The sequence below is a fragment of the Maniola hyperantus genome, chromosome Z (assembly GCF_902806685.2).
Source record: "Maniola hyperantus chromosome Z, iAphHyp1.2, whole genome shotgun sequence".
Classification (NCBI taxonomy): domain Eukaryota; kingdom Metazoa; phylum Arthropoda; class Insecta; order Lepidoptera; family Nymphalidae; genus Maniola; species Maniola hyperantus.
The window spans coordinates 16,738,999-16,766,174 of NC_048564.1; the positions used below are offsets into that span (position 1 = coordinate 16,738,999).

General features: G+C 39.5%; 1 protein-coding gene across 1 annotated transcript in view; it reads right to left on the reverse strand.

Annotated features, from left to right (window-relative positions):
- Positions 1–479: 479 nt before the first annotated feature.
- Positions 480–27,176, reverse strand: part of LOC117995282 (homeobox protein caupolican-like) — a 360,854-nt gene continuing 334,157 nt past the window's right edge. The window contains exons 4-6 of the mRNA XM_069508695.1: positions 26,644–26,948; positions 10,668–11,250; positions 480–5,346 (exon numbers count right to left, since the gene is read on the reverse strand). Of these exons, the coding sequence (XP_069364796.1) occupies positions 5,343–5,346; positions 10,668–11,250; positions 26,644–26,948 (892 nt within the window). The 3' untranslated portion in view covers positions 480–5,342. The remainder of the gene's footprint in view (positions 5,347–10,667; positions 11,251–26,643; positions 26,949–27,176) is intronic.

The following is a 27,176-nucleotide window of genomic DNA, read 5'->3' on the forward strand; positions in this document are numbered from 1 at the left end:
CCAGGTGGGAGCGGGTGCGTCCTGCGGAGCGGCCAGCGTATAGAACAAACTTTATATTTACAAGAAATTGGAAGGAAGACGCGCAGACGTGTTCTAATAGAAAGCGGGTGCCAATTGCCGAGCAGCATGAAGATTATGGCATCGCGCCTGCGCCCGCTGCCCGCCCCGCAGGACGCACCCGCTCCCAGCTGGGCCGCAGACTTAATCTATTTAAAACAGAGTAGCGTAGTTGCATTTTTCATCATCATCAACCGATAGACGTCCACTGCTGGACATAGGTCTCTTGTAGGGACTTACACACGCCACAGCCTTGCGCCGCCTGAATCCATCCAGGTTTTTCAGCTCTAATCTTGTCATAGATTTAGTTTATTGCGTTCTATCTTAAAACTGCAACACACCTGATTTCCAATTATAACGTTTTGCCGTCAAGTACCAGGTCAAACTTAAATAAAATGCGAAGGAAAATAAAATGATGTCCTTTTGAAATAAAGATTTAATTACAATCGTTACATAATTTTACTTATAATTTAATAATTAATAGGTACATATTCTATAAATATCTGTATAGAACATTTATAATATTAAGCGAATGTATTCGATTTGGTCACATTGAAGTTTGTTTTTTGAGTAAATCAATTTTTGTTTTATACAAGCATTGATATAGAGAGCTGAAGATACACAGTTTCATAAACGAGACTATTTTGTTTTTAAATGTATAAAATATTGCTTTTACAAATTTTATTGACGTTACCAAAAATAAGAAACGCTACGATTTTTCAAGAAGTAAACTCTGGAGTAAGCTTATTTATTTCGGTATCGCTATTCATTTTACATTCATCTTTTTCACTTAACGTTGTGGTATCTTTGGCTCCGTGTATCAATGCATACAAGCCTCAATTATTTAGGGGTGACCTTAGAGAAATCAACTTACTATTACGGGGTTCTAAGTTACACGTGATAGCTACAAGCGTACAACCATGTCACAGTGAGACGAGATAACAATGACTAATTGTGGGGGTCGCTTTTTGATGTAAGTTTCATTTTTCTTTTATCAATAAGTTTTTGCTTGCGGCTACATTTCCTTTTTTATACAAATAAAATCACAGGCAAAAAAACGGGTCGTCTGCTGTTTGATATTCAGTGATTAACGTTGTAAAAGCTTTTACGACTTTTTACAAGTTTAGGTACTTATTTATTCCTCTTACGGTAAGTTTAAGTTTTCGTGTAAAAAACAGCACCCGAGTTATATTAATCTGTCAAAGTAGGTATAGAGCAAGAACGTTGTAATTAAATGGAGATGTGACTATACATTTCAATTCAGCAGTTTAACATTACTCAGGTGAATTTAAAGTGTGGTATATATAGGTATTGGTAAATTACTTGTGAAAGTTTGACATGGTATTAGTACAACTTTAATTTTACGAACAAAACTACTTACTAATGCAACAAACGTGTGAAACAGTTTTTATTTAGTAATTTTAAAATTCTGGTGTAAAAGGTCGTAACTGAACTTATTACTGTTTTACACATTTGTGCCATAGTAACGAAACTAAAATTGTGATCATCTGAAAAACATTGTACCTACTTTAGTAGGGTTGTCAAATTTTATTGTCACTCTAACGATAAAGTTTTTGACAACCCTGTTGCTACGATACGCCTAATAAAGTGCCTTTCAAACAAGGATACGACGGGCCGTTATTTTTTTTAGTACAAACAGTAAAATTTACTAAATCACCTATATTTCCACTGAAAATTTCATAAATTACATTTTATAAAGAAAATTTAGTATGTTTACTTCGTTTTGTACTCATACAGTATCAAAATTGCAATCTGAACTTTAAAAAGAGTGGTCTAAACGAAAAATAAGAATTTTTGAGTTACAACGCTTTTACGATTCACTAGAAAAGCTGTATCTATAAAATTTCATCTTTTTAACTATTCGTGTACGTGATAATTATAATATTAATCACAAAGATGCGATAAATCGATCAATTCACAGGTATAAAAACTTGAACAACATTACATTGCCTTTAGTTAGCAGATTGCTTGATTGTTTTTGACATAATGAACCTATCTGTCGTAAAAGCTTGTTTTTATTTTAGTTTGCTTTAAAGATTTCCATAAACGTTTTCCAAATGCATTTAAGTATCTACTTGTTACGGTAGGTGTAGGGACAACAAAAACAAAATTCTATATAAATAGACGAACTATTGTTCTAACTATATGATTTTATAGTGTTTTTAAACTTAACCACAGATTATGGAAATGTGTGATGATTAAATAAAAAATGATTGAAATTATTATACTATTGTATATTGACTTCAATGCTATACAAATTATCGTATAAGTAAATAAAGCATTCTTTTAATCCGGTTTTTAGTATACATAATTAGGTAAGGCTCGCGCACACGAGCCTCTTCAGTCCAAACTAAGCAACAGCTTTGTCTCCCACGTCAAGATTACAGACGCCAGTGTAGAGGATGATGCCGGCTCTCAGTCTCATGCCACCCATGATTGCAGTAGGTTCGGACGCAGGTGGGTCACCATAATCACCGCTTTAATAGTCCTCGAGTTGGGAGGCTCATCTTTGTTTGTACCTCAGACAGTGTCTAGGGACTTAACAATAATTAGTAACGGAGGAGAGCCTAAACACCTCTGGCTGGGCTACACAATCCAGTTTGGTCCTGTAGCACAGTCACCAAACTGTACGTGGAGCACCGTGGGCTATTTGGTAAGAGTTCAACCTTCCTACTCTAGGCGCGGTGGTTGAGGATTTGACCAGGACAAAAAATTGGGATAGACTTCTGTGAAGTGGGAGGCGAAACGACTGCGTAGATAGAAGTTGCGCGTGTGCACGTGCCTTTACGGTCTCAGCTATTTCAAACGTGCCTTATAAATACCCACGTGACTTATCCAACATCGAAATATATTTATTTATTATTCACAATATACCGTTCGTTACCTGATTCTGCGCTCGAATTTTTTATTTATAAAATAAAATAATATAATAATATTCAGAATAAATTTATTTACAGTATATTTCTAATAATACTTTTTAAACAATATATTTATGACCGACGCGTTCGATCGTTCGAAATGAAATATTTTATTAGTTAGTATTTAATTTAATTATTTTGTACACTTGATGTGAAACTAAATAATAGAAAATCTACAAAACTCCGCCTATTTACAATGATAACAACAATAACTGAATGGAAGAATGTTATCGATAAAGGCATAACAAATAAAACGATAGGACAAAGACGGGTCTCGTGAAGGGGACCAAGACCATTCCATGCCAACCCTTCTATTACGACACTCGTGGTTATTGCATTGAGATCTTCGCATAAATTTGTTACTGGCTGGACTTATCTACGTTCTGGATGAATTTCAATCAATAATGCAAAACTATTAACCAATCACAAAATAATTTGTAACTATAGCATTGATAGCATTAAAAAATGTTTCAAAATATTATCTAGCAGGAAAACCTTTTAAAATTGTTTTCAAGCGAAAACTTCTTTAGTACTGATTTGAAACTCGATAAAATGAAAAAGCAACACTAAAAAGAGACAAACACATACATCTACAGGATATAAAATACATTATACAGTGTTTCCTAATATTTCATACATTAGTTTACCTACGGCTTTCGTGTCATTTGTTGTAATTAAAAACTTGCAGTAGATACCTACTGCTAGTTTTAATAGTGTTATAATATGAAATGTATAATAATATTATGTAGAATAAAATGTAAAATATTTTTTTAACTTGGTAACAATAGTGTTATAAATAAACCCTATAATTATCCTACCCCTGATACTCTGCGTTCGTCTCGTTTATTTTGTGATAGTTTATAGGAAAGAAATGGATGCTTTACCTAATAACTACACTCTCAACTAGACCCGTCCTTGCTTTAGGTATTAAATACACACTGGGTATGTAGATACATCTAACTACTACGCGCTTTAACAATAATAATTCGAAGTGTCTTAACCGTGCAAAAATTACACACAAAACCGGCTATCGAAATGAAACAATTTATTTTTGAAAAATAAACAATGTTAGTGCATATTGCAGACTACTACGGATGTTAGATTACAATCTAAAACTCGTACTTATACAGAAAAAAACATGTTTAGGGAATTCTACTAAATTAACTCGAAATTCATTGAAATTTGCTTTAGGTCACTTTATCATATTTCGAAGGATATTAATCTTTAGTTTTACACTTCTTGGAAGAACTAAATACACATCAGGGGACCCTAATTAAGAAAACCTCTGGACTAAATTAAATTTACTATAAATTCACTGAAACCGATGGCTAGAATTACAGTTTAATTTAACACATTTAATTGCGTTTAGTTCGTCATAATAATTAAATAATTTAGAGAATTATTCACGCAATATTCTTATTAACTATAAAAATACTGAGCAACTTTTTTCCATACATGATTTAAGTACTAAGACAACATTAAGGGTAGAAAGACACACACTCTCAACACGCGACTTGTTACGATATCTGTAAATAACACTTCGTTCTACGATACGTGTTCAAAGAATGTACCCTTAAGTGTCTACAAATCACATGATACTAATTTCTTTAAGTACAAATTAACAAATCACTTTTTTATTTATATTACAATTTTATAGTCTGTGCTTTTAAATTTAGGAATTTGAAATTATTCTAAATAACCAAAAGTTTACGAAAGTAATTATTATACATGCTATGTTATAATATAGAACAGTGGGTCAGAGTTTTTACGCCACGCTGTAAAGTCTAACTATGCTTCGCGAAATGTTCACGAAAGTTGGAAAAGAGATCGGTTATGGTTCGGTTCCACTATCGAGATTCGGCAAACGATTCGGGATATAGCGAATTGTGTGGCTGGCAGCAATCGTATCGTCCCGAACCCGCTAACCCGAATGGCCGTTGCGAATAGCGGTATTTTTAATTCCTGGGCAATACTTTGTTATTCCGGGATATATCTAATACACCACAAGGAAGATTATTCACTGTCACAGAATGTCACGTCCGCCGGCCGGCTGATTTGCCAAACTTATTTAAAAATTCGCCAAACACAAAACATTCGCCGCATCCTGAATAGTGTGGCTAGTTGATTTGCCGAATGCCGAACTGTCGTGAAATTTGCTCGAACTCTAATCATTTGCCAAATCTCGATAGTGGAACCGTACCATTAGCGCTTCCTTCACCGCACCTGTTCCAACTTTAGCGACGCGAGCTTCGATCACGTATCAGAAGTGAAACACTGTGCCACTGTGATCTCAGAAGTCTCTAGAAATGTCTAGTAGAAGGTGCTGCGACCCAGGTTCCACTGGCTTTACCTGCAACAATAAAATAACAATCTTGTATATCAGCGTGGTGGAATATCATACTCATACTGAGAGGAGGAGGAGGAGCGTTGGAAGACCCCCCATCACTAGGTGGACGGACGACATCAGACGAGTCGCAGGGAGCCGCTGGTTGGCGGCGGCGCAAGATCGAGGTGTGTGGAAGTCCCTACAAGAGACCTATTTCCAGCAGAGGACGTCTATCGGTTGATGATGATGATGATGGTGATGACTGAGAGGAGACCCGTGCTCTGTAGTGAGCCGGCAATGAGTTGATCATGATGATCACGATGAAGTATACACCGTCTCTTGAAGCGGTCTATTTTTGACACGTTTCTAGTCAAAATTGCATTATGTTGGTTAGGTATCGAATCGAGTACTTAATTCTATTAATCTAGTGCATCATACTATCGAATAAGTGATCGCTTTTTATTAATTAATGTGTGACAGGGAAAGTTTCACTATTTCCGTCACCATGACAATAAAGTCAAAACAATGTATGTGTATTAGTAAAAAGTCATATAAAACTTGAAGTTAGTATAATAATGTAGTAACGGTGCTAGCATTATAATTTATAGGCAAGTTACAATCAAAATCCAATAAAAATGTTCATAACGCTTCTGAACGATGCCACATTTTAAACAGCGAAGGGTCCTCTAAAAAGAATAGCGGTATTTAAATTACCGAAAAAACAAGGTCCGTCCCGATTCGATTCTATCGGCGCGTCGCCGTCCGTGCCCTCCGCCGCGCTCGCACATAACGGCCGAAAAACGTACAAAACACAAACCAATCGAGGCGAGGTGACGAAACGTTCAGTCTCATTATCTGAGAATTTATTAACGAATCGCCCGGACCGGAAAACCGAAATGTGAAAGAAATAAAACATTTGACCTCGCCCGCGGTCATCCGAACTCTGTACGGCGTCAATGAAAAAAGAGGTCCGACTGGTTCGCCGACTGAATGAAACGGAGAAGGACCCGAGGATCGACAGATAAGAGGGAAGATTAGGGCGCTGGGGAATACAAAAAGTATTAAAGCGGCTTTAATGTGGAGGCAGTGTAATATTGTGAATGGAGAGGGCCCATTGAGGCTGCGCCTACGCACGGCCGCGTTATCTCGCGACTGCCGCGCGGCGACGCGACGCCACCAACAATACTATTGTACGTTCATAAATTAACGTTTTTTGTCCTTAGAACAATCCCGCTTTGTATTATTCAAATGAACCAGTGCTAGGTGTGTCCGTCTTACGTCCGATCCGCCGTGATCGCCGTCGTGAAGGAGGCTTTGTGATAGCTCCAACTGTGGCATCACAAATCAGATCGTTTAATGATACCGGCTCAGGTCGATTTCGCTTTTGTTGCTGTTTGTTTATTAGGCACTTTCATGAACAGTGACAAACAAATATAGTCTAATAAATAAGTATTAGGATTATACTCTGACCGTTTCACCATTTCAGAATTGACGAAATGATTTATTTAGAACACAGTGTACCTACATTATAAAAATTATAAATAGTCTTAGGTATTGCTTAATATTGATTACTGATGAACTAATTCAAATTCAATTTTCGTTTGGCTTTCCGATTCGTTTTTCATTTCATAGTAATTTTTACTAGTGCGCGACAGGTCGAGATGGTAATCAGGTAGGGAAGGCCCCGCACAATCCGGTGCATGACTGCGTCCCCCTGCTTCATACCCCGATTGCCATCTCGACTTGTCGCGTACTATAGATGACGAGAAGAATCAGTAGGTCGATTTCATAAAACCTGCATCAATCATTATTACAATCTCAATTGTTGTGATTGGCTGAATTTGGGCGAATCTTGTTGCAACAATGCATTGTAGCCAATAGTGAACGAGCATCAACCAATCAGAGGTGATTGCGATCGTGATATTGTAGCTGTCATTCTACCGCAATCGAGCAGCAGTTTTCTGTGCTTTCGATTTTTCTTGACAGTTTCGATCCCAATTTCTCGCTTGAATAATGGATGGTGGATGGCGTATATAGCCTTGTTAATTTATCTAAAATACCTGCATCAGGAGAATCACTGGGAGGGTTTGATTTGGTAGCAGTATTATTTGGTTAAATAAAAATCGATACGGGTATGTTATTTAAGTCAAAAAAGAGAAGTGTGTCGATCTCGGGCCATTCTTTTTGGGGCTCCTTTAAAAGAATGCCGCGATAAGCGAGTTATTTTCGCGTCAAGGAATTCGCTGGGCAAAAAGGCGTGAAAACGAAAATAATACAAAAGGTTTGGTAGATGTGAATTTGTGAGCGTTCGGTTAGAACAGAATTCTTCGCGGGGACACCGTGTGCGGCGACGTCGCCCATGGGATTTATTGTAATGAGCCCGGGATGCCGCGGTGGCGTTCTGAGAAATCCTTCCGCGGCTCTTAGAACATGCCTAGACGTCCTGTTGGGACGAAATGCAATGGGAGCTTTATAGGATTCCCGGTCACACTTTTTTTCGCGTGATCTAGAATAGACTGTGATGTAATCAAAGCGATGTGATGTAAATCAGCGCTGCTGTAATCAAATACTGCAGCATTCTGCTGAAGCAGTATTCCCTAAGCTCACACACGAAATCATTTTTGTTTTTTGTATTTTCTAACTCGTAGTTTTAAGTATTCGGACCTCCTATTCGGGAGATTGAGTGTTCGATCCCGGGCACGCACCTTTAACTTTTAGGAGTTATGTGCGTTTTAAGGAATTAAATATCACTTGCTTTAACCTGCATGCCTGAGAGTTCTCCATAACGATCTCAAAGGTATGTGAAGTCTGCCAATCCGCACTCGGCCGACGTGGTACGGCCAAAACCTGAACGGACTATACTTACCTATCTATCCACTTATCCTATCCTATCTATCTATTACTTCAGAGTTGTTATTTAAATACCTACCTAATGTCAAATTTAGACGATATGACGACAATTTTTTTCGGACGGATTGCATTTTTGACATGAGGAAAGTGAACTAGAGTGAGAGAACTCTCGGGTTGATCCTGAATCGATGATAATATGTCAAGTATTAGGCTATGGTGACGTAAAATCAAAGAAAAAATAGGGCTGCTTTAGGGCTATCTGCGTCAAAATAATGACATTTGCCTGCCGGTGACGTCGAAGCCTCGATGTTTTGTTAGAAGTTCCCAAGTTCCCTAACTGTCGTAAACAGTGACATGAGTCATCATCATCATCATCATCAACCGATAGACGTCCACTGCTGGACATAAGTCTCTTGTAGAGACTTCCACACGCCGCGGTCTTGCGCCACCGCTATCCAGCGGCTCCCTGCGACTCGTCTGATGTCGTCCGTCCACCGAGTGGGAGGTCTACAAACGCTGCGTCTTCCGGTGCGAGGTCGCGCGGTGACATGAGTAAATCAATGATTTCTTCTCTACGAATGTCTAAATGGACGGTTGCATGATTAATAAATGGTGTCTACGAGTAAAAAGAGCTTTTTATCGGTGGAGGCGAAAGCAATTTCGTCGGTATGATCGATCTACGGGAGAGTTTCAATTTGGGCAGGTCATCGTGTACCTACGCGTCGCCGACACTCGCTGACACTCGTGACACTGACTAATGACGCGAGATTGCAATCTCTGTCCCTCCCCCCGACACTCGACGTTCCATTGTTTTCAATTACCAACATGACACTACACTAAACCTCAGTTCTGCTTAAGAGGGCGAAGTTCGGTGCTTTCTTCATACAAACGTAGGAGGGTGATTACTACATTATTTGATACTGTACGCTCAAAACTAAGTATTACCTATATCGGTTTGTCTTGCAATTATCTAGGTTTATTGATATATTAAACATTGAAAAAATATCGATTTTAAAGTTACAAGCCTCGAAATATTCCTATTTTAACACTTTTTGACAACTTTGGGCACAAATAAATAAGATTAGGAGTAGATACTACCTACTGAAAGCAACAAAACAAAAGAAGTAGAAGAAGAAGATTATGAGTGTGAAAATTCTAAAACAATTCAACATTAGCCATAGATTGTAAACTTGTGTAAAGGCAAGATAACGGAATTTTGTAAAAAAATAAAAAATGTCAATTGAGGTGGCTATCATTTAGTGTTAGACACCGAGTTAGCGAATCAACCCGCAAGTCGACAAGTGTGCGCTGAGCTTAAGCCGTAGCTCTGTTTATATAGCCCTATCGATATCTTCACTGCGATCGTCCATTTACGATTTCCCTTCATTTGCATATGTTTCATCTCTTGCTCGGGTTACGGATATACGAGGGAACGTGGGTATTGTTTTGGACCTGCATGTTTGTATAACAAATACGGGGCGTTTAAGACATATAATCTTATATATATGAAAGAAAAAGCTGTCTGACTGCAGTCAGTCAAGAATAGACAAGACAGTTCTTGTCTATTAACGCACAGCTTAAACTACTGGACGGATCAGGCTGAAATTTGGCATGTAATGACGTAGAGATCCGCTAAGAAAGGATTTTTAAAAATTCAACTCTTAACGGGGTTTATTTGAGTAGTCCAAGTGGACATGGCCTTCTAGTCGGGGAATCCGGGATTCGAACCCAGCCACGCACGTCTAAGCAACTTTTCGGAGTTATGTGCGTTTTAATCAATTTAAACATCACTTTTTCGGTAAAGGAAAACGTCGTGAGGAGTCCTGCATGCCCGAGAGTTCTTCATAATAATGTTGTCAAAGGTGAGTGGCCTGGCAATTCGCCCTTGGCCAGCGTGGTAGACTATGGTCAAACCCTTCTCAGAGGAGAGCTATGTTCAAATGAGCAGGCGGATTTGAATTATGCTTGTGATGATATTGTAATTGTTAAAGTGTCTCTATAAGAAAAGCTAAATACAGACAGACAGTCACTTCAATTGAGTTTAACAGAGTTACATTATGGATTATTTTGGGCTTATCGTAGCGATCGTTTGTCATGAATATTTCAATTTAGGGGCAAAATGTCGTGTGCATCTAAATGGTAATGTCTCTATGGGGTACGCATTGTTTACCGCGCGTGCGCGTGGGTGCGCCGCTGATCACAGAATCCTAATGTATGTTTGATAAATCATAATATATAACATGGCATAATCTATATATATAATAAAATATAAAAGGAAAAACTGACTGACTGTCTGATCTATCAATGCACAGCTCAAACTACTGGACGGATTGGGCTAAAATTTTGTATGCTGATAGCTATTATGACGTAGACATCCGCTAAGGTTGCCTGTCCACTAAATCGGAGCGGAACGGACATGTATATAGTTGACCAATCAGCTGTTGCAGGATTGTGGTGTAGTGGTACAGACATAGTGTTGTGTTTGTCATATTTACCTTTTGTAGAATGGTTTGAAGGCGGCCGACCCCTCATTGTGGTGCTGGTTAGGCTGGTGGTTGTTCGCGTGGTGGGGGTTGTGGTAGGGGTCGCGCTGGGGAGACTGCTGGTGCCGCGGGAAGCAGTACCCCGACCCTCCTCCGCTGCCCAGAGGGTTGGCCACACTGGGGACCTTCATGTTGGGCGGAGTCTGGGGCGGGGTGTCCGTTTGGACGTCGGGGAACGCCGCAGGATGCACGCAGGGATGCTGGTTACCATACTGTCCAGGGAACCCCCCGTATCGGCCGTACGACCCGCTCGCAGGGGACGCCGCAGCCGTCGCGGGCAAAGCGAAGCCGTTGGAACTCCCGTCCGAGACAGCACGCTCCGCCCCCGCCCCGTATCCGTGCTGAGGCCACGGCTGCGCGGCAGGCGGAGGCGTTTTACACGCAGCTGTGTCCGCCAGGGACCATATCTTCGGTTTGGACGCCGGTATCGGCACGCCGCAGTCCGACGCCCCTCGCTTCGACTCCTCCTTGATGCCGTACCCGAGCAGCTGGCTGTGCATCCCCTGCAGCAGCTCGTCCCCTTTCCTTTCCTCATCTGTAAAGATAATCGTATTCCACTGTCACAATCCAGGTTCAAACCACACTTGTAAAAGCTTTATTTATGTCAAAGCAACAAAGCGGCATGCCACAATATTAGGAACCATTGACAGACTCTCGTACTGCACCACCTAAAGTTACTGATTCTACAGCTTGATGTTGTCTCAACATAAAATAGACTGGAATACTGCATAAGGTAGTAAAATTAATGCGTCCATCTGTAGCTTGCCGCATTGTCGCATGTTGTTGCTTCGGAGAAAAAAAGCCTTAATGTTCAATGTAGTCGCAGAACTGTTGAAGTCGTACCTACTGGATACATCAAGTATCAAGTATGAGGTGGATGGCGTGAATTTTCAAAGTTGTTTCCGAAAATATGGCAGAACTGAGTAAGCATAACTCGAATTACGGCGGTACGCGCTCATCCGATCCGAGTCCGTGAAAATACGATCCTTTTTGTTTTGTACGGTAGCTTATGTATGACATAATATGTCGTACGTATTTTTTATATCCGTATTTTTACGGATTCAGTACGGATAAGTGCGTGATCGCTGCGAGAGTCGAATTTTGATAAAAGTTTAAACAGTCACACTTTTTTCAAAAACACTACCTATTAATATTATAAAGTATTACACAATAGGTATAGTAAGATGTAAAAGTACTATAGTTATACTTTAGTTTTCCTTAGTTTCATTATAGGGTAAACCAATAGCTGCTCGCTGAAATACGTGAGCCGTACTATATGCAGCCCATGCGACTTACCGCTGACTGACAAAGCAATCATGATATAAGTGAAAACTTAACTCCAGAAGCGACTCTAAAGCGGCAGGCAAATCGTGTTTCTCAGAAAAAAAAAGTTGAAAAAAACGGGCCGTTTTCAGAGCCACCTTCTTTTTGGAAGTCGGTTAAAAAGGTATCGGCGATTTGTTTATCTTTTAAGCAAACTAAGGAAAGCTAAAGTAAACAAAGTATCAGCGTACTTCATGTCTTAAAAGTATGTAATCAAGGTTCTTATAGATAAAATAAGTACAATAGAATACCTCGCACAGCCGTAACGCCAATAAAAAAGAGCTTAAACTGAGCTTATTTCTCAAATTCGATCCGCAATACTACACGGCTCCTGAGTCCTGACCGTGGACGTAAGTTGCATCGAAGACGTAAGTTTTCGCTCGTAAGATGCGGTATCAGCTCGTAAGATACCCTTCGGGAAAGTCGTGTGAAAATACGTTCGGCGCGCAGTGACCCATTCGTTAAGCGGTTATCCGATTAGCGAAGTGAAAATACCACTTTGGGGAGACTCCCCCGCCGCGGGCGACGCGATCCCTTCCGTACGTACCTACGAGTATTTAAGCCGGGCATTTATTTCGCATCGCCCGACACCCCTGTCCTCGTCCCGCTGGAATGTGGGACCGACGGGATTAAGATCTATTACTAAGAGTAAAATAGTCTGAACAGTAACTCGAATATTGACACCGAGGCACGCAATCTTATGTACCTAGCAGTGGCGTGCAAGTCATATAGGCATAAATGCACTGCTTACCCCAGTTGTATATTATTTTTCATTATGACCTGCCAGTAAACAGGTTCCTACCTAACTAATGCCTGCCTGGCTTCAAATCCTGTGCACGCCACTGGTACCTAAGTACTTACACTAAAATAGCTTCGAATAAAAATTATTTCCAAAAAACCAGATTACAAAGCCACGACAAAATGAAAAAAGATTGTTTCTACATTTAGGTATATTAGCAGGCAAGTATATTAAAGACGGGCGGGCGAGCATTAAAAAAGAAACGACGCGTGACGCTCGAACGACTTCAACAGGTAGGTAGTTGTAAAACAAAAAATATTTTTTAAATATCATCATCATCATCATGATCAACCCATAGCCGGCTCACTGTAGAGCGCGGGTCTCCTTCAGAGTGAGAAGGGTTTTGGCCATAGTCTACCACGTACACTACACATCTTTGGATAATAATTAATAATTATATATAGGATATAATAATTATATATAATTATATATAGGAATATAATTAATAATTATATTTTATAAGATACTATGTATATTAATTTAAAAGTTTGTTTTTAGGTATGATTCAAAAATGCAAATGTTCACAATTTTCTAAGCGCGTCAACATATACGTATAAGTGCAACGTGGTAACATCAAATGTCAAAAAAAATGTAAATAGTGTAAATATGTATACCTATATAAAATTCACTGGGTTAGTTATGAGTGTCCTCAGTCCTCACTCAAGTTTCCCGTGCTCAAAAATATGTACGCTTACGTCAGTCAGCGGTCATAATATGAATATTTTTGTAAACGCCCGATGAGGGCTAAAATTGCAAATATCACTAAGAACATCGACCGTCAGCGGTGTTTGAATTCAAGTCTATCTATTAACCGACTTCCAAAAACACTACAAAGTAAAAAATAACTTATGTTTTTACACGTGTATGTTGAAGTCGGGCGAGCTTCACGCTTTGATTTCTAGTTTATTTTATTATGCTCGCCCGAGTTCATACGTCATATTATGTCATAAGCCACCATACAAATAGTTCTATGACAACTTCGGAACGTATTTTCACGGACTCGAATCGGATGAGTACGTAACCGCCGTTAGGTAGGAGAATGCTCTCTGTAGCGATCGCGACCACTAACTAGATGAAGACATGGTATCAAAAAAAAACATATTCAAATAATTAATTCAAAATAGGTTAATTAACAATACATTACAATTTTTGATGGTCGGTTGTTGGATTTGTAAGATATAGGTAGTGGTGATAATAGGCTAGTTGACACTTTTTTTAAGTAGGTCTTAAATGGTTAATATTTGTCCTATTAGATCAAAAAAATTAACACTATATTTATTTGCGCCCTAAAAACCGTAAAACTTTAATTTAAAAATATATTTTTCTTAGACAGGTGAAAACACTGTCGGCCATGTTTGGCCGATAGATTATCTGTGCTCTGACGTCATGCATTTGTAAACAACAGCATAACCTCCCAAAGTTTAATAAACATGACTTCTATACTAGTTTACATGAAAAATATAGTAATTATCGTTATTGTATCATCCGAGAATGTAAAAACGCATCGATAAAGACCACAGGAAAGTTGTGGATTAGAGTGCCCAGTGAAATAAATATACGTAACACGCGAAGACTTGCTTAAAGGGATCCTATATGACTAACGACTGCAACCCAAATTTATTTTTGCAAAGATCACTTTGTTGTAAGTCTTACCTAATAACTTATTCAATTTATAAAGAGAAAACGATAATTTTTTACGTTTACTATGAGTTTTTAGAAATATATAAAAACTAGCTTATGCTCGTGACTTCGCCCGCGTGGACTTCATTTTCAAACCCCCATTTAACACACTCAGGAGTGGAATTTCAAAAAATCCTTTCCTAGTGGATACCTTCTCTTTACCTACAGAGAACACACCCACCAAATTTCATGTATCTAGGACCAGCTGTTTAGATGTTTAGGCTGTGCGTTGATATATAAGTTAGTCAGTCAGGACTTTAAATTTTATATATATGGATACTACGTTACTCCTCGCGTGACATAGGGATGACATTTCTTTGTTTACATATTGAATGACGTCACATCATGGCTGACAGCGTTTTCTGCGTTTCAAATAAAAATAAAAACTCTATTTTTTAAAATTGGATATATATATCCATCCTGCGTTTTTAATAATTGTTATTGATATATTTCGTTGTCTTAAGCAAAATACTATAATAAATAATCATTTATTGGACGAAATTAGATATGAGTCAAGTAGCCTATTAGTACGCGAACTTCCTATCCTAGGAAACTTAGCATTACAAGCTGGAGCTTTACATTTGAATTTAGTAGCACAAGGGTGGACCACGTTCACGAGACGGTGTGAAATAATTTTCCGAAATTTTATAACTGCAATGAAATTAAACCGACCGCTGATCCTCGATTTGGGAAAAAATGGTTGTTATTGTGCAATTTCACAGAAAATGTTTATTCAGCAAAATGTTATAAGGCTCTAAGTATTATCATAATACCATTTTCCGTTGTAAAGTGGCTTCGGGGCGCGGAGGGTACGCGTAATGAAATTCGGAGAGCCATTGGCGGGAGGCGCGACCGCTCGACTTCATTCGCTTTATTCCATTTAATGCTGACTGCTCCAAGCTTTTATTATCTGATGCACGACTGATGGGTACTGTGACGTTCGTACACGACAACTGGCCGATCCGATTTTCCGATTTCCCGAATTTTCTGTATCAACTGTATCAATCAATGAAAAACTGTATCAATTATCATTACAATCTCAATTGTTATGATTGACTGAATTTATGGTGTTGTTGTTGCAATAGTGCATTGTAGCCAATAGTGAGCGTCGAACAATCAGAGGTGATTGCGATTGTGATATTGTAGCCGTCATTTTACCGTAATTGAGATCCTTATTCACATTGCTGATTGGTGTGTAATGTGTATGTGTGTCTATGTTACTCTTTCTCGTAAAAACCACTGGACGGATTTGGTTGAAATTTAAAATGGCCATTGCTTATACTATACATGACTTAACATACATATCTTTTCAGTTACTTTTTATCCCGGGAAAATATAAGAGTTCCCGCGTTATTAAAAACCTATAGCCACGCGGATGAAGTCGCAGGTATCGTCTAATCTAAATAAAGGTATTGTCTTTCTAATAAAACTAATAGAAAGCATTAGAAAGGCAATAATGTAAAGATGGTTTTAGACAAATAAATCATTCATTCTTTTTTTAGCGTAGTAGCACATGCCGGGTATCCACTAGTTTTGTACAAAAACGTCGCAGTACCCATCAGTCGTGAAGTGGAATTTAAGAGGGGTTATCCGGGCTGCCCTTCGTTAGGGATAAATAGGGACGCCACTGATACTCGGCGCGAAGATATTTATCCGGCAAATTGTTTTAATTTTCATTGTATTAATCTAATAAACGCCCGCAACGGGAGATAAGCGGGAATTGGGCGAATCCGTAATGTATTGTATGACGCAATAAGCTGAACGTGCTCATTACTTTAATTTCGGTACAAATTGTTCTGGGTAGTTTGTTTGCTTTGATAACGATTTGTGCAATCGCTAGTATTATTACTGGGGACTCGTTCAAATGAATGTGATTTTCGGTTTAACACGAAATGCTAAAAGCTATCCTCTAATCTATACCTACCTAAAGCTGCGTTCAGACTGTATAAAATATTGTAAAACTTATTTCACATAACATAACAAGTTCACATGATTTAAAATTACTTGTCTAAAAGTTGTTGCGTTGTGTTCTATGTCTAAAAGTCCAATGAAAAATTTCCAGACTTCTAATTTTATTTGGAGCTAAGTTTTGACTTTAAATATGTAGATATTTTAAAATGTATTTTAGGTATAATTGGTTGGTACTGATTCTGAGCACAACCAAATTTTAGAGTATTACCATCCTCTTCTTACTAATGTAATATGAAAAGGACAGAACCAGTTTGACAGTTTGAAATTTAATTTTTAGATGTTAAACCCGTGATTTTTACGCACAGCCACGAGCCTTTTGGTTAAATTTGTAGCGTGCACTAAAAAGTCTTTAAATGTAAAGTTCATGTTCTGTCCTTTCATTGTTAAAAAGAAAAGGATGCAGATACTCTAAATTTTGTTTAGAGTAAGACAACGGAATCGGTGCCAGTGTTATTGTTTTTATTGTAAAGTTCTATGGTAGGTATATTATTATTAACCGACTTCAAAAAAAGGAGGAGGTTCTCAATTCGTCGGAATCTTTTTTTAATTTCGCACACTGTCTGCAAAAATTTGAAACAATGTGAAGTGATTGTCTATTGAGAGCGTTTTTGGCACCGTAACGTTCGTGTGTTACAAATACTTTATCCCAAAAAAACTATCAATGAGTTATCGGCTATTTCCGGCACACTACTGAGTACGGTGTTCCTGTAAGAATGAGAAAGGTTTAGACCATACTCAACCACGCTGGTCAAGTGGAGATTGGCAGATTTCATACACCTTTCAGGACATCATAGAAAACTCCCGAATGGAAAGCTGACGGTTTTTCTTCGCTCCCTAATGGGTTAGGTCCCTGATGACCTTAAGTAAAATCTAATGCTTAATCGCCCTTTGAAAATTTAATGTAAACAAAAATAGTGTTAATGTACCCTATTATACGTACTCGCGAAAAGTAACACTCAATGCTCTGGGGATATGTGCACTTAAAAGGGGCTTATTCGTAGTGGGCTCCAGACAAAGGTAGATTGGTTTGTTTTGAATACTTTTTTATATTCCGATACAAGTTAGCCCTTGACTGCAATCTCACCTGGTGGTAAGAGATGATGCAGTCTAAGATGGAAGCGGGCTACCCTGGAAGGAGTATGGAAGTTTTTAATAAACCTTTGGTTTCTACACGGCATCGTAACGGAACGCTTAATTGCTTGGCGTCACGGCTTTGCCGGTAGGGTGGTAACTAGCCACGGCCGAAGCCTTCCACCAGACCAGACTAGAAATATAGAAATTATAAAATTCCAAACTCCTGCCGGGAATCGAACCCGGGACCTCCCACTAATAAGACCACAGCGCTTACTTGTCCCTATAACTTGTCTGTTGACGTTATATTGCAAATCACACAATAATAAACCCTAAATTCTGTCAAATATTAGGCTCAAGGTGACGTGAAGTCAAATATACCTAGTCGTTTATAGCTTAGGTTGGCAAGGCAGGCATGTTGGTAGGCAAGGCCAAAGTGTAGGAGAAGCATTGACCCTTTGTTACAAGTTTCCTAAGTGTCGTGAACTGTGGCAATGGTGCCAACATGACGGCAGGGGACAAGTTATAGTGAACAGTCTATACGTTTGTATGGTGCGAGTGTCGGAGGGACCACCGTTAAAAGCTTTTTAATTTCGATTCCCGATACATCGCACGCGGGTATCAAACGCGCATCAGGGTCCCCAATATGCAAAGAGGGCATCCCGCGGCAGACGTGGCAATCGCAAGCGCGGTGCGGCGAGTGGTTTTCCCCTTTAGTCACCGTTGGGGACGAAGTGGGGAACAAATAAAAAAGACTGCCCAAGTGCGAGTCAGACTCGCGCACCGAGGATTCCGTACTCGGATATTTTTTCGACAATTTACACGATAAATCAAAAAAAAGTCTAACTTTTCACGGCCCAACCGTTAACCGATTTAGATGAAATTTGGTACAGAGTTAGCTTATATCCCGAGAAAGGACATAGGCTACTTTTTATCCCGGAAAATTAAAGAGTTCCCACGGGATTTAAAAAAACCTAAATCCACGCGAACGCAGTCGTGCTGGGCGTTATCTAGTAGGGTAATAAATTACACTTTTTGATGATTGGTCGTTGCATTTGTAAGGTGTTAATTATTACACGAACTTAAAACTAAAGCTACGAAGGTTCCAATTCCAAATGCGGGCAAAAAGTTAAAATGGCTTGTGAGGAGTTAAATACGCGTTATATCTATTTTGTTTGAATAAATGCTTTGAGTTTGAGTTTATAAGAGCTACGTCTAAAGATCTTTCACTGGTTTTCATAATAAAGTAGGGACCCTTAAGATCGTCTCAGCGGAGGGCGGGCAGTTGGCACCCCACGCCTTGCACTCAGCTGCACTATACAAGCAAAGTTGCAATTTATTGCCTCTCGAGCGACGAACGAGTGACACTTTGCGATCTGTAGGCTTAGTACGAGTTCGTACGTTTCGACAACGTCACAGTTCACGACAGTTAGGAAACTTGTAACAAAATGGCGAGGCTTAATGTGTGTGAGAAAAGTCGTAGTACGTTCTACCGGTCTCAACCTGAATCTTTCTACACTTAGTGAATCACTTAGTGAAGAAATGACTTTAAAACAAAGAAGGAACAATGGCTCGGTTATACCTACCTGATATTTTTAGCAGGCGTCTAGAAATCTTATGCAAAACTTCATTAATAATTTAGTTTTTTATATAAAATTAGTTTTAATATGTAAGTAAATGAACTATTAATGAACTACAAAGTACCTATTGAATAATTCGATTACTGATTAAATTCATATCTGATATTGGTTATAGTGACAACACCTTGACAAAACATCAGTAGTATAGCCACAAAATCAAAATTTCTCTCTCTCTCAATCTCTTTGGAGGCCTCCTCAAATAATTTTTTTTTTTGTGATTATGTTCAAATAATGAAACTCCTATAGTTTTATAATTTTTTCCTTAAATAGACGCTTCAAATCGATTTAAGGTAAAATGTTGTATGAACTTCGTCGTTATTCGTTACGTCTATGACTTAAAGTAATTTGATACTCGAAATCTAACAACGTTGTCGAGATGTGCAAACTTGTACTAAGGGGTCTGTAGTGTTTGTACGTCCTCGATTTCCATTAAGGCTGCCCGGATTAATATTTTGTTTGCGACGTGACAAAAATTAACATTTATTGGATAGGGAAGGAGCTAGGGGGTTGGGGTTGGCGGAAGGGCGCATTGGGTTTGGCGTTCACACAAGAATATAACACGAGTTTTTATTATGCAAGCGTGCAATTAATGGCAACACCTAACCCCTTAAATGAAGACTCTGTCAAAAACACTGTCAATGGAACCATTGAAATCATTTCCTAGGGTTCCGTAGGTAGGTACTTTGTAACAGAATAAGTGAATTTAAAAAAAAATGTTACAGGATTTCAAAATATGAAAGGGCTTTGTACAATCGCACAAAATAGGTTAACACTTTTATGTAGAAAAATACTGCAAGTTAATGATGGACTGCGCCATCTACATGTGATTTAGTAAATTTATGTTTTCGTGAACACATTATTTTTTATTTTTTAGGGTTCCGTACCTCAAAAGGAAAAAGGAACCCTTATAGGACCACTTCATTTTCTATCTGTCCGTCGTGTCTGTGAAAAAAACGGATACTTCCCGCTATCCGAAAACCGTGAATTTGTAGACACGACGAATAGACAGACAGACACTATATCATCATCTTACAAATGCAAGCGGACTATCAAAAAGCGTATTTTTTACCTACTTTGAATAAACGTTTTGACTTTGACTTTGACTTGACTTATAAGAAAGGTTACTCGGATGTGTATGGTTAATTCGAGTGCTGCCCTGTACCTACGCACATGAGCGAGTGTTTATTGGAAGGGGTCGCAGTTCGCCGTCTATTCATGAGTGGCTTAGTGCGGGGCCGCAGTTTGTTTGTTTACAGTCGGAGCGCGTGTGAAAGCTTTTATTCTCCTCATATTTGCGAGTTGCGACTTAAAATGATATATTACGTGTCTGGAACATTGATGTTTCGGTTAAGGGCGCCCCCTAACTAAAGACTTAGGCTGAGATCTATAGAGCGCACTTTCAATTTGCTCAGAGTTAAAACAAGACAGATTTATGAGAGAGATATAGCTCTGTCTCGTTTTAACTCTGTCTTAAGTCTAAGCAAAGTAAGAGTGCGCTCAATAGATTTCACCCTAAGGCTACGATCTATAGAGTGCACTTTGAATTTGCTCAGACTTAAAATTGAGTTAAAAAGAGACAGACTTATGTGAGAGATATGGCTCTGTCTCGTTTTAACTTTGTCTTAAGTCTAAGGCCCAGCTACTCAGTCGACGGCAACCGTTAGAACCTGTAATTTATAAGGAAGTTGCTGTGTCCATAATAGGTCTAAATAGACTGACAGATTTTATTAAACTTACTAACTAATGCCCGCGACTTCGTCCGCGTGGACTACATAAATTTCAAACAACTAAGTATTTAACCCGTCAGGGGTTGAATTTTCAAAAAGCCTTTCTAGCGGATGTTTACGTCATAAGCTATCTGCATGACAAATTTCAGCCCGATCCGTCGAGTAGTTTGAGCTGTGCGATGAAAGATCAGTCAGTCACCTTTTCCTTTTATAGGTAGGTATTTAGATATAGATGATTACGTAAACTTAAGTATTGGTAGATTATAAGTCTTTAGCCTGTAGGGACCCTTATATGCGACTTAAACTGACTATATGATACATTACGATTAGTTGTGGACATCGATAGTTAAAAGAATTGTTATGGTCTTGTTTAGTTAGGCGTTAACTCGGTTAAGCCGGGAACCGCGGTAATATTACAGGATTAAGCTTAGTTGTGATGCTGTGTGCTTTGGGAATTATGAGCAACAGATAAGGTTATGTTCCTTTATTAACATAATGTGAAGGTTTCATCTTATTCTATCTTTTAATATTTATTACCCTACCAGCTACCCTATAGGTTTTCGTGACAGACACGAAAGACAGACGGACAGACAACGAAGTAATCCTATAAAGGGTTCCTTTTTCCTTTTGAGATACGGAACCCTATAACTAATTATTTGTTCATGAACACATTTTAATTTTATTTTTTTGTGATTTACTTAACAAAAAATCCACGGTTTTCGGATTAATTCCTTTACTTCTACTACAAGACCTACCTATCTACCCGTGAAAATATTTACTTATTGATTTTATGCTTGTTCCGGCATCGGAAAAATCAATAAATTTTAATAAAATTCTGAAAAGTAAGTCATTTTCAAAATAAGTACAAAAATATTCACTCAAAAATAAAACTTGAAGCCATAGCCAAAAACTTTTGATAAGTATCTATTTTACAAGACTTGTCAAGTATTAAGGTAAAATAAATAGCACCCTTAAATTAAGAGTAGGCCTTATAGAAAGGTATAATATTTTCTAACCCTACCCTGCCCGCGTGGGGTACAGCGCCACGTGCACCGCGGGGCACTTTCTGCCACTTTTGTCAATGCATCAATATTATAGTAACTAATGCAAGAAGTGTCTAAAATCAAGTAATCCAATAGGGTCTTGGACTGTTGTAATAAAATGATGTGATTTTTTTGTATAGCTGTAGTTTATGGAGCTAGAATTCATTATTAAAGAGAATAATTAAAAAAATACGATTTTTGTTTATTTTAACATAATTAATTATAGAGCTAGCGCGCACCACGGTCCGTAGGTACCTACGTTTTCCCCTCGCAAAATCTGTGAACTATTGAACTATGTGCATATATGCGTGCGTGCTCATATTTACAAGCGCACACGATGCGGAATTAATTCCGCACTGGATTGTGATAGATTTCAATTCAAATTTACGTTTTTTTGACCAATCAATCAATTTTAATATTACTTAGGTCTTAATTTTGATTTGTTGAAAGTAGCGTTATTGATTACTGGACTCATTTAGAAAACTTCTGTTTTTCTGTTTCTAAGCTCTATTACTCTTGTCACTTTATAGGAATTTATTGTGTCCTAGATATATTGCACTTGGCAAATTAATAAGAAAATGAGTTTATATACATGATCCTTTTATTAGAAACTCCTTAACAGTATGTTAAATAGTGACAAGCGAGCATCTATTACAAGCTTTACTGCACCGTCCTTGCTTAATTAAGATAACTAAATGAATTAATTTAACATTAATACAAAACTGGGCACATATTGTTTATTTTTTATTGCCTCTTGTCTACGCGAGATCAGATAACCTCGTTTAGATAAATCTGGTTCTGTAAAGAGTTGGACTCACTGCGAACTAAAAATTAATGAGATATATTTTTACTTTGGTTTTTTTGTGGTAACGCAATGAGGGAATGAATGAATAGAAAAATAAAACTGTATAACAAGTATGTACACAAGTAGGAAGGTAAGGTACGCATGAATTGCAACTATTTGCAAATTATGTCATTAATTGCACGTTATTTAAAAGCAATGATATTACGGCATATCCAGTAAGTAAACTGGATCCGCGTGTCTCCATCAAAATCGACACTTGTGTTATTGTAGATATTTTATAACCCCAAGCAGTACGGCCGCCTGTAAGGGCACTTGTATGCATCAACAGTGGACTTCATTAAGGCGGCGTATGGCGATTGTTAGCCGTGACCCCCTCGCCACTAACCCAGCTTCCCGATAAAAACACTCAGCGACAAACAACAATGCCTCCTTATAATTCATGCCCTTGACAACCGAAACTGAAAACGTGGGTACAAAGTAACCCCGCAGGGTACGTTTCACCCACGTCTGCATTTTAGTGTTAAAATCTAACGTCTCTCCTAATGACAAATGCGCGATGCACGCGGCGGGGCTTAGCGAATTAAGTGCTAATCTTCAATCAACACACTTATTTATTTTGATAATCATTTTTTCACACGACCCTTCTGCATTTTAGTGTTAGAATATTTAATTTTAGCGTTTAAGTATTTATAATTAGAATATTTAAGACCATAATATCAAAACCATATTTCAATAGGTACCTAACTAGCTACTAGCTTGTATCTACCTATGTGATACTAGGTAAAGAAAAACTAAGTACCTACCTAAGTAACTGAAAACGAGTCTCCTCTCAGAATGAGGAGGGTTTAGGCCGTAGTCTGCCATGCTGGCTTAGTGCGGGTTGGCAGACTTTACATAACTTTGGAACATTATGGTGAACTCTCAGGAATGCAGAGGTTTCCTCACGATATTTTCCTTTATTTAATTGCTTAAAATGCACATAACTCCGAAAAGTTAGAGGTGCGTGCCCGGGATCGAAACCCCGACCTCCCGAAAAGAAGGCGGACGTCTTAAACTACTAGGCTATCACCGCTGCAAGTAGATATACCAATAAGTATCTATCTACTAAATTAAATAACATATCGACATAAGTCTAATTATTTAACTACAAGAATAAAGAGAAGGTAAATACCTACCTTAGTATAGTTCCCGGCAGTTAAATAATCGCGTCTGACCAACGATGCAAGTGCGAGCTTGAGCAGGTATTGTTCCACGCACTCGTATACTGTGTACGGATGTAGCACTCACACTAATGCAGATGGCGAACGCGGAGTGCGGTACGGCGCTCGGGCTGGTGTGTTGTGCTCCCTAAAAATGCTATTGCGACGCGTCTTGCGGTTAACTTCAAGAACGACTATTTAATTGACGCGGACTAATGACCTAGAGTTGAGTGTTAAAGCGTTTCGACACGTGCCAACATCTCGAAGTGCCGTATCCAATCGTTAAACATTATAAAACCTCCTAAGCCGTTTACGCTTCGGGCCTTCATAAAAGGAGCCCGACAAATCCTTTGGCAAGTACATAAAGTAGGGCAACCCGTCAGACGATGTAAGGACGTGTTTACACAAAACCGTCTCGCGGCTCGGTCGTGTTCACTCGAAAACATTGAGAAAGTGTCTAAAGAGCCACAAACGGTAGTTTAGTTAAAAAAAATACGGCCAAAAGTGAAGTTTTTCTATTAAAAATTGGCATTGAAAATTTTGGCCTACCTAGTAGGTAGTCCGCAATTTTATTTTTTACTTTTTTCGAACAAAGTGGCCACACGTAAATCCTATATCAATCAATAGCTGGCGTCAATACACATGAGTTTGTATGAGACAAAATCTTCCAAGGCGTCATCGTTTCGGAGATAATTATAAGCTATCAAAGTTGTACTCATCGTCAATTCCTCAGTGCCTGAACACGAAAGTCTTACACCAGTGTGTTCTTCCCGTCCTCACCTACGGTGCTGAAACGTGGACACTGACAAACGGCCTTGTCCACAAATTCAAAGTCGCTCAGCGAGCTATGGAGAGGGCTATGTTAGGAGTTTCCTTGAGGGACAAGATCCGAAATGAGGAGATCCGCAGGAGAACCAAGGTCACTGACATAGCCCAAACTATTAGCAAGCTGAAGTGGCAGTGGGCAGGTCATGCCTGTCGTAGAGGCGATGGCCGTTGGAGCCGGAAAGTCCTTGAGGAGGCCGCGTTTAAGCAAGCGTAGTGTGGGACGCCCTCCAGCACGATGGACCGACGATATAAAGAGGCTGGCGGGAAGTGGCTGGATGAGGAAGGCTGAGGACCGGGTGTGGCGGCGCTCTTTAGGGAAGGCCTATGTCCAACAGTGGACATCCACAGGCTGATGATGATGATGATGATGAAAGTTGTACTGGTAGCGTCATCAGTAGGTACAACTGTCTAGGTAAAACTTTGATAGCTCATATCTCACAAGTGTGATACTTTGGAACATCACCACGGGTGAGTGCACAAACGCTCTTATTTGTCGAAAATTGTATGATCTTTGACGAATAGCAATGTTGCTAACTTATCGACAGATTATCATGTAGATTGGTTATTATTATATCTATAATGTCATCCGTAAATGGACAGGGCTATTCTTTTTCGTAAGGAGCCTCAGGAAATGAATATAATGGACTAACAGCCGCACTCAGAGTCGCTTAACCGTTACTTAAGGCATTAATTAGTATGGATAAGGATTAAGCGACTCTGAGTGCGGCTGATAGACCTGTCATTGTAGTTTAGTTTAGAAGTTACGTACAACAGAATCAGCTAGAATAAAACGTAAATGTTTTAAGATTTAGCAAGCTTTTTTAGTGTACGAGTAAGTATGTAGGTATGATGTGTTTTACTTAGCGTTTAAACTACCGTGAGTGAATTCCATTATAAATAATATCTGTCCCGGCTGTACTCACGTATCTAGTCGACGCTAGCCCGACTAGTTTCGAACCCATCCGGGGTCCTTTTTCAAGGGAGTCAGTTCGACAGTCAGACTAGATACGTGAGTACAGCCGGGACAGATATTATTTATAAAGGTATGATGTGCTCGATTGAACTTAAAAATGTCGAGTATAGGTATTGACCACATTTCTGACAGGTCACGGGCCACGTCCCGGCCATAGTTCACGACAGTTAGGGAACTTCTAACAAAACTCGAGCTTCAACGTCACGCAGGTAGCTCTAATGTAGCCCGATTGTTCTTTGATTTCACGTCACCATAGCCTAATATTTGACATATCGTCGACCCCCACACTATAGTTCACACTGGTTCGGTCCGCGCCGCACCGTCAGCGTTGCGAGGCTGTACCTACGGAAGAAGCGCTGTATGGAGCGAGCGCCGCCCACTTTACTACGAATAGGAAATCCGGGAGCGAGGAGCGGTTACGCACAGTTACACGCCTGAGACCCTCCCCCCCTCCACACGCCCGCTCCCCCGCCCTTCCCGGCCTCTCGGAACCCGCACACCCTCCGGCCCTCGACCGGGTTATGCCAATTCACTCGACGATTTATACGCCGACAAAATTAAACCAATTTCCAAGCGTTCAGCTCTCCGTCTCTACGAACAAAACACAGCTAAAGAAGTAAAGACGTCACAGTATGAATCAGTTGCACACGGGAATTCGCAGCGGCATAACACACGTAACAATTCGCATGGCGGTCACACAGGTCACATAATGTGCGCGCAAAGTGGAAGCATCAACATATCAACATCCGGCAGTCAATCCGCATCCGTTCCCGCGCGCTCGAAAGCCGGCCTTTCGGTCTATCAGCATTGGTATATAACGCTCGGTCAAATTGACTATCGGATGTTGGGGACGGTGGAACTCAACGAACCTTTGTTTGGTTTTATTTTATCGTCGTCCTTTTCCTCGTCGGATAGCATGGTGTCGTCGTCGTCGTCCGTCTTGTTCTTGGGCTCCCACGTCATCTTGTTCTCCTTCTTGAGCCGCCGGCGCGCGTTCGCGAACCACGTGGACACTTGCGTCAGCGTCATCTTGGTGATGATGGCCAGCATTATCTTCTCCCCCTTGGTGGGGTAGGGGTTCTTCTTGTGCTCGTTGAGCCACGCTTTGAGCGTCGCGGTGGACTCCCGCGTCGCGTTTTTCCGCCTGGCCGCTAAATCGTACCCCGCTCCGTATCTGTCGACAAACAGAACTTTATCCACATACCTACAGGACAGCACGCTTCCGGCCTCCAAAACATTCGCGAGCGCAAACAGCACACCTAAATATGTATCAAATCGAGCCGCAGCTTTCCACGGGTGGCATTCGTTTAGCTTTCGAGTCAACATTGCTTTTTGGGAGCGCCAAATTTTCGCGCAGTAAAAAGTGATCAAATAAAAATACCGAAGTCACCGAACAACCCTT